The sequence below is a fragment of the Cicer arietinum genome, chromosome 1 (genome assembly GCF_000331145.2).
Source record: "Cicer arietinum cultivar CDC Frontier isolate Library 1 chromosome 1, Cicar.CDCFrontier_v2.0, whole genome shotgun sequence".
In the NCBI taxonomy this organism is placed as follows: domain Eukaryota; kingdom Viridiplantae; phylum Streptophyta; class Magnoliopsida; order Fabales; family Fabaceae; genus Cicer; species Cicer arietinum.
In genome coordinates, this window is record NC_021160.2 from 1310176 (window position 1) to 1318708 (window position 8533).

The 8533-nt window shown below is 34.1% G+C and overlaps 1 protein-coding gene and 5 non-coding genes across 6 annotated transcripts; all 6 read right to left on the minus strand.

Moving 5' to 3' along the window:
* Positions 1–3682: 3682 nt before the first annotated feature.
* On the minus strand, positions 3683–3764 carry LOC113785218 (small nucleolar RNA Z102/R77). The gene has a single exon (XR_003471372.1). It is a non-coding gene; the product is annotated as a small nucleolar RNA Z102/R77 (small nucleolar RNA).
* Positions 3765–3989: 225 nt separating this feature from the next.
* On the minus strand, positions 3990–4072 carry LOC113785211 (small nucleolar RNA Z102/R77). The gene has a single exon (XR_003471365.1). It is a non-coding gene; the product is annotated as a small nucleolar RNA Z102/R77 (small nucleolar RNA).
* Positions 4073–4197: 125 nt separating this feature from the next.
* Positions 4198–4280, minus strand: LOC113785219 (small nucleolar RNA Z102/R77). The gene has a single exon (XR_003471373.1). It is a non-coding gene; the product is annotated as a small nucleolar RNA Z102/R77 (small nucleolar RNA).
* A 264-nt stretch (positions 4281–4544) lies between these two features.
* LOC113785213 (small nucleolar RNA Z102/R77) lies at positions 4545–4626 on the minus strand. The gene has a single exon (XR_003471367.1). It is a non-coding gene; the product is annotated as a small nucleolar RNA Z102/R77 (small nucleolar RNA).
* Positions 4627–4870: 244 nt separating this feature from the next.
* On the minus strand, positions 4871–4952 carry LOC113785208 (small nucleolar RNA Z102/R77). The gene has a single exon (XR_003471363.1). It is a non-coding gene; the product is annotated as a small nucleolar RNA Z102/R77 (small nucleolar RNA).
* A 15-nt stretch (positions 4953–4967) lies between these two features.
* On the minus strand, positions 4968–5950 carry LOC101497545 (small ribosomal subunit protein uS7-like). Its single transcript, XM_004485558.4, has 2 exons — positions 5737–5950; positions 4968–5375 (listed from the first exon to the last, which is right to left on the minus strand). The coding sequence occupies exons 1-2, from the start codon at positions 5830–5832 to the stop codon at positions 4983–4985; spliced, it is 489 nt and encodes a 162-aa protein (XP_004485615.1). The 5' UTR covers positions 5833–5950; the 3' UTR covers positions 4968–4982.
* Between the last annotated feature and the right edge of the window lie 2583 nt (positions 5951–8533).

The following is an 8533-nucleotide window of genomic DNA, read 5'->3' on the forward strand; positions in this document are numbered from 1 at the left end:
TCCAGTTGAGCAGTCTATTACTTCAGTTCCGGGTGACACTGCTGCTCTTGCATCTCAGAGACATAATCAGCAACGTTCTCGTGGAGGACCATCCAGCTCTAAGCCTCGTCCAAAATGTGAGCATTGTCATCGGCTTGGACACACTATTGATCGCTGTTGGAAGTTGCATGGCAAGCCTTCGCCTTCGATAAATGCAACTCAGCTTGATCCTTCTGCCACTATTCAGACTACACCATCTCCACAAGGCTCCCCGGCAAACTATGAAGATTTTCTCCGATGGGTTCAGAGTCATCCAAACTCTAGTTCTCCTACTTCGGTTGCACACACTGGTAACTCATCTGTTTACCTCTCTCATTCATCTTCTCTCGGCCCTTGGGTTCTTGATTCTGGTGCGTCTGATCATGTTACTGGTAATAAAGGTCTCTTTTCATCACTTTCTACATCTGGTTTTTTACCTACTATAACTTCTGCCAATGGTACTCAAACCCGATCTCAAGGAGTTGACACTGTCCACATTCTCTCTTCTATCTCAGTTGCATCTGTTCTCTATGTACCTGGATGCCCCTTTAATTTACTTTCAGTTAGTCGATTGACTCGATCTCATAACTGTATTATTACGTTCACTAATGATAATGTTACCTTGCAGGAACGGGATTCGGGACGGACGATTGGCGTCGGATGTGAGTCACAAGGCCTCTATTACCTTTCTACAACATCCAAGACGTGCTCTGCTACAGAGTCCCCACATACTATCCATGCTCAGCTAGGACACCCAAGTCTTACCAAACTACAAAAACTGGTGCCTAGTTTGTCTAAGTTATCTACTTTACATTGTGAGTCGTGTCAGTTAGGGAAACACACCCGTAGTAACTTTCCCGATCGAGTCAATAAAAGAGTATCCTCTCCTTTTGCTTTAGTTCACTCTGATGTTTGGGGTCCCTCTCGTACTGTGTCTACTTTAGAGTCTAAGTATTTTGTTACTTTTATTGATGATTATTCTCGTTGTACGTGGTTATTTTTAATGAAAAATAGAACTGAATTGTTTTCCATCTTTGAGCAATTTTATAAAGAAATTAAAACCCAATTTGGAGTTTCCATTCGTACCTTAAGAAGTGATAATGCTCGAGAATATTTGTCTCATCAATTTCAAAATTTTATGGCTTCCAACGGTATTTTACACCAAACCTCATGTCCTCATACACCTCAACAAAACGGGGTAGCCGAACGCAAAAATCGGCATCTCATTGAAACCACACGAACCTTGCTTCTCCATGGCAATGTTCCATTCCGTTTTTGGGGGGATGCAGTCTTAACGGCGTGCTACCTTATTAACCGTATGCCATCTTCTGTCCTTGATGGCAATATCCCCCATTCGGTCCTCTTTCCCCATACACCTCTTCACCCACTACCACCTCGTGTCTTTGGGTCCACATGTTTTGTTCACAATTTATCCCCCGGTTTGGACAAATTGTCAGCTCGGTCACTCAAGTGTGTCTTTCTCGGTTATCATCGGTCCCAAAAAGGCTACCGTTGTTATTCTCCCACACTACACCGCTACGTTACATCAGCTGATGTTACCTTTTTCGAGTCTGTACAATATTTTAAACCTACCCATATAGCTACTGAGCCCTATCAGGACATTAATCCCGAACCTCCTCAAGTAGTTATCCCTCTCCCACCCACTCATATTCCTATCGAACATGCCGAGTCTGTCGAGTCTGCCCCCCAACCTCCACGACCACTACAAACATATCAGCGTCGTCGCTTATCCTCTGTTGTGCCGGTTCCTGCTCCCATTACAGACTCTCCTCCGACGCCACATCCGGATCCGGCCCTGCCACCTGAGCCTGACCTTCCCATTGCTCTTCGTAAGGATATTCGCACCACCCGTAATCCATCTCCTCATTATATTGATTTGTGTTATCATCGTCTTTCTCCTTTACATTACACTTGCTTGTCCTCCTTGTCTTCTGTTTCTATTCCTAAAACTACAGGTGAAGCATTATCCCACCCTGAGTGGAGGCAAGCAATGCTTGATGAGATGTGTGCTCTACAAAGCAGTGGTACTTGGGAATTGGTACCTCTACCTCATGGGAAGTCGGTAGTCGGGTGTCGTTGGCTTTATACAGTGAAGGTTGGTCCTGATGGTAAGATTGATCGATTTAAGGCTCGTTTGGTAGCCAAGGGATATACTCAGATTTTTGGGTTGGATTACAGTGACACATTCTCACCGGTTGCCAAAATGGCATCTGTCAGACTATTTTTCTCCATTGCAGCAATTAGACATTGGCCCCTCCATCAGCTTGACATTAAAAATGCTTTTTTGCACGGTGATCTTGAAGAGGAAGTGTATATGGAGCAACCACCAGGATTTGTTGCTCAGGGGGAGTCTTCCAACATGGTTTGTCGGCTACACAGGTCCCTTTATGGTCTTAAACAGTCTCCTAGAGCTTGGTTTGGCAGATTCAGCTCGGTAGTACAAGAATTTGGTATGATCCGCAGTGAAGCCGATCACTCTGTATTTTATCACCACTCAGCCCAAGGGTGCATCTATCTTATTGTTTACGTGGATGACATTGTTATAACTGGTAGTGATCAGCAAGGAATACTCCAGTTAAAACAACATCTCTCAAATAAATTTCAGACTAAAGACCTTGGTAAACTCCGTTATTTTCTGGGTATTGAAGTAGCTCAATCCAAGGATGGCCTTGTAATTTCACAAAGAAAATATGCTATGGATATTCTTGAAGAAACTGGCCTACTAAATGCCAAGTCAGTTGATACTCCTATGGATCCAAATGTCAAACTCCTACCCAATCAGGGGGAGCCTCTATCAGATTCAGGAAGATATAGGAGATTGGTTGGAAAATTAAACTATCTCACAGTCACTCGTCCTGACATTTCCTTTGCTGTCAGTGTGGTAAGTCAGTTCTTAAATTCTCCTTGCCAAGAACATATGGATGCTGTAATCCGGATTCTTAAATACATCAAAAGTGCACCTGGAAAAGGTCTCATTTATGAAGACAGAGGACATACTCAAATAATTGGCTACTCAGATGCTGATTGGGCAGGCTCACCCATAGATAGACGATCAACTTCCGGGTATTGTGTACTCATAGGAGGAAATTTAATATCTTGGAAGAGTAAGAAACAAAATGTTGTAGCAAGATCCAGCGCTGAGGCAGAATACAGGGCCATGGCACTAGTAACATGTGAACTCATCTGGCTGAAACAGTTACTGAAAGAACTTCAATTTGAAGAGACCAGCACAATGACATTAATATCTGATAATCAAGCTGCATTGCACATTGCCTCGAATCCGGTTTTTCATGAGAGGACCAAGCATATTGAGATTGACTGCCATTTTGTTAGAGAAAAGATTGAATCAGGTGACATCATCACCAGCTTTGTCAAATCCAATGATCAGTTAGCAGATGTGTTTACAAAGTCATTGCGAGGTCCTAGAATTAGTTATATATGTAACAAGCTAGGTGCATTTGATTTATATGCTCCAGCTTGAGGGGGAGTGTTAAATACTATAGTAGAATGTAAATAATATATATGGGCTGTAAGTATGTAAGTATTCTGGCCCATTAGCATTACTGTAAATTAGGGTTATTTAATACCCTGTGTCTATATAAAGAGATTCCGCTGTGTAGTTGAAACACACGGGTTATTCAGAGTGTGGTCAGATAGAGCTAATACAAGATGCCATCATTTTGACAGTCAAACCAATAGGGAAACAAATATTCATCATTCCATCCTCCATACAAAAACAAACAAGTAAATCAAAAAACCATTTCTAATACAAGTTCATGGAACATATCCACAGCATAAATATGTATATAAAAACCTTATAAACAACAAGTATGGCAAATTTTAGCAACAATGAAACAAAAACGAAAAAAATGAACTAATGATGTGGAACAATTACCGAAAATGAATGTTCTTGATTATATAAAAGAAATCATGATTCTATTTATTAAGAAGAATGATCAGATAGAGCTAAGACAGAAATGCCATCATCCAGGCAATCAAACCAATAGGGAAATAATCAATCATCATGTCATTCTCCAACTTGAATTATGTGTGTTCACAGTTTCAAAATAAGTATAAAAACAAAACATCAAAAGTTTGCTTCCACTACTTAACATAAGATTACAAAATAAACATTTCTTTTGTAAAAAGAAAAGTGAGGAGTGGGTCAGATAGAGCTAATACATGATGCCATCATTTTGACAGTCAAACCAATAGGGAAACAAATATTCATCATTCCATTCTCCATACGAAAACAAACAAGTAAATCAAAAAACCATTTATATCATTAACGGGATTGTTTGATTGACAAACATTGCAAATGTAAATCTACAAAAACATTATTTTCTTAGTCTTTCTTTTCCATCTTCTTAACAGTCATGACTCATATCACAGAAAGTCACAAAAGTTAAATGCTGGCTTAACAAAAAAGGATTATCTTCCAAACAAGAAGAAAAATATTTCTAATCTCTGATATGTTACAAAAAAAATGCACTGGAAGATAAGGAGAATGGTCAGATAGAGCTAATACAAAATGCCATCATTCTGGCAATCAAACCAATAGGAAAACAAATATTCATCACTCCATCCTCCATGTCAAACCAGATAAGTAAAAAGATGTTTCAAATCATTTACATAGCTTTTGTCTCATAAGAATAACTGCAAATGTTTACTTAAAATAACAGCATTAAACTGTATATTCACTCAAGACATAATTCTCAAAAAGTCGCAAATCATGAACATGCCCTAACACCATCTTCCAAAAAAATATCAACTTTATCTCTAAACTCTAAATACATATGAGAAAAAAAAACAACAAATAGGAATATAAGGAGAATGGTCAGATAGAGCTAATACAATATGCCATCATTGCGGCAGTCAAACCAATAGGGAAACAAATAATCATCACTCCATTCTCCATATTAAAACCAAACAAATAAAAAACTTCATTCCAATAATTGAAAATCAAAGACAGTTATCACAATATCAAACACAATTTCTGCTGCAATTAAAAACTCATAAATCATAACATGGAAATCTTTTTCTGGCAGAAAATACAAAGCATACCTGTTAATGACAGCATCAACAATAACTTGAATGGGGTTCAGGTCAGTAAGCAAATGAATAATTTCCATAGCATGCCTAATGATTGTGACAGCCTTAAGCTTCTTTCCATTGTTCCTACCGTGCATCATGAGTGAATTTGTAAGCCTCTCAACAATTGGACACTGAGCCTTCCTGAAACGCTTGACAGAGTATCTACCAGCAGTGTGTGGAACATAAGTAGCATGTTTCGATGGCACAACTCCAATGTAATCAATCAGAGACACATCGGAAAGCTAACACACAAATAAAAACAAAATTTCAAAACACAAATAAAACACAATTGAGCAATTTTCAGAACACTTCAAACAAATAATATAAATAATTATTAAATTTAAACTAATAAGTAGTTCAACTCAACCCTAATCGCAAAAATAATCCAACTTATACTATTCGAAATATATAATTAAAATCTGATGAACGCATAAATTAGGCAAGCTAATAAACCAAAGGAAAATATCCAGATACAAAAAACATAACTGAGTACTTTTGATGATTATTTTAACTAATAGATAATTAAACCCTAAATAAAACTAATTCAACTCATAATGAACGCAAAGCAGATTAAAAAACGGGAAATAATTGAAATTTGTGTACCTGAACATCGTCGAAGCTCCATCGATTAAAGAGTTTGACTTCAATCTGAGAGGGATCAGAAACAACAACGGCAGGTTCTGAAATAACTTCAGCCATAGTCGCACTAACAAAGCAAAATCAACAGAGTGATGAAGATAACCGCCAACAAGAAAAATGAGTTTGAGAAACCCTAACCCTACTATCTATTTGTATTCTGGGCTGGGCTTGCGGCCCAATATTATTTCTACCCATGTAGTAACAATTTTTCTTTTCTGTATCCATATACTGACAATTCTAAAATACACTCTTTCTTTTACAAAAATTTAAACTATCATTTTTATTTTCCTTCCATATCAAAGACTCTTAATTCATACTAAAAAATTAGTGTTTTCTATTGGAAATTTTAGGAGTGAATTTATTTTTTTTTGCGTGAATGATGGTAAATACTACATAAATTTACAAAGATGTAAGGTGTTGAATTTGAATTCAAAACAAAATATATAATTTAGTGAAATTTCAAAATATAATTTTTGTACCGAATATTTTATAAGTTAATATTTCAAATTTTTATTAGCTTAAATTCTCAAAACACATGCATCCACAAAAAGTTTTTTCTTTTTCTTCTATTTAAAGCTGGTTATTTTGTTAGATAAATATATGTAGCATTGGAACATTAATTTTTAGTTCCTAAAGATCATTGACTTAGGAAAATTTAAAACTTCATAAAAATATTATTTTTTTAAATTGAAAATTTTTAAATTTACCATTTCTAAGCATATTATTCCAATTTTTAAAACTTAGAAAATATGATATCATATTCATTTGAGATTTAAAATATATTCTAACATTAATTATATTTTAAAAAATTTAAACTTTAAAATATAAAAGTTCGAACATATATGATAATTTTTATTTTTAAAAAATTAAGAATATTTATGAGTGTTTCGAATATACTTTGTATTCACTTTTCTCCTCCTCGTGCTATTTTATTGTGTCAAATGAAAAATTCAAAAAATTTCAAGATTTTTTTATAATTGAAGAATTGATTAACAATTTTTCAAACACAAGTCATAGCATTTGCAAATTTAAATTCTCTATATTTTTTCAAATTATTTAATTAAAAAATTTATTAATTCTCTATAGATGTGGTGTTTCGTTAGAATCCATCATATATTTGTTGTGTGATTGTTCAAAGGTTAGGCAGGTTTGGCACAAGTTCAAGTTTGATTTCTAAAATGGTATATATGAAAAATATCATTATATATGGTTTAAGAAGTATGCAAGAGCCAACAAAAAAAAAAAAGTACCCTCTTTTTAATTGGACGTTGATTTATTTGAAAATCCAAAAACGATGAAGTTTTATTTGACACTAATCACCTTATCTGGTATATTCTTAGCCAAATTTATTCTCTATATAATTCCACCAATAAGGTTATTGGTGGCTCTTCTCCAATCCATATATTTGTTGATGGTAGTTCGATTGGTAACCCCGACAGATCAGGCTTTGTGGATCAAATTAGGAATTCCATTAATGTTGCGGGTAACTGATTAGATCACTTGCTTTGCAGGTAGTTGTTGTCTTACTAGTGATATTAATGTTGAACTTTTATGTTATTCATTATGGGTTGTAGTTCACATGAGATATTGGCTTTAGAGACATCATTTGTGTGTTAAATTTTCAAATGACTTTGACGTTTATCAAGGACAGGATTCTACCGACTCATCCTTATGCCCCACTTATTGACAACATTCGTTCTCTTATGTTGAGAGATTGAAATGTTGTGTTGACTCATACTTTGTGTGAAGAAAACTATTGTGCATATTGACTCACTAAATTAGATGTATCTCTTTCACATGAGCTCAAGATTATCCCTATTTGTCTATCTTTCTTATCAAACTATTGTTTAACTGATGCTCGAAGATCTTAGTTCCTTGATGTATAATTTTTTTTTGTTCCTCATTAGTAAAAAAAAAATACAATTTACTAATTATAATTCATTTTATAAATTTTTGTTGAAATATTTATTAACATAATAAAATAAAACAAAGAAGTGAATAAAATTGATCGATTGATTGAGGCTTACATATAGAAGCTTACACTCTTAGTTTCTATAATATCTCTTAATCTTTTTTTAACTCTATAATATTATTGACTTACAGAAACTAAATAATTGAAATTTAGATCAAACACTCTTACCTCAAATTCTTCAATATGACTTATATTATTTTTTGTTATTTAATTTGAATACTTTAAATTTTTTATTCATTTATTTTATAATATATATAACTTTTTTTTTCTTCAAAACAACACACATCATATATATATATATATATATATATATATATATATATATATTGTAATTTACGGTGCTTTTGGTGTTTAAAATTTAAATTTTGAAAGTTGAATAGAACTTTAAAGTTTAGTACTATATGATATCCCTCTAATTCTTAGGGAAAAGTGTTATGATAATATTTGATTTTACAAAAGGCAAGTAAAATAAATGAAGGATCAAATTTTTATACTCTTGATTTAATTTTTTTAACTTTATCTAAAATTGAGAGTTTTACTGTTAATTTAGAATTTTAAACGTTACTAATTTTGGTCAAAGAATTTATATATATTATACTCGAATTCTTTATACATATATGTTAAAAATTGTTTTTTACACCTACTTGATTTCATAATTATGGAGGAGTCGCCATCTTGTATTTATAAAAAAATCTCACGAATCAATACTTAAAAGTTTGTATATTTATGTGTCGCTCTCACATTCATTTTAATACTCCAGTCATTGTCGCAGGAACAAAGAGCAATTGG

What these genes read in the sequence shown, in the direction of transcription:
- LOC101497545 (XM_004485558.4), bottom strand. Translation starts at nt 5,832, where the DNA reads ATGGCTGAAGTTATTTCAGAACCTGCCGTTGTTGTTTCTGATCCCTCT. An exon ending in GGAGCTTCGACGATGTTCAG is followed by an intron (nt 5,376 to 5,736) that starts GTACACAAATTT and finishes TTTGTGTGTTAG; the next exon opens with CTTTCCGATGTGTCTCTGAT.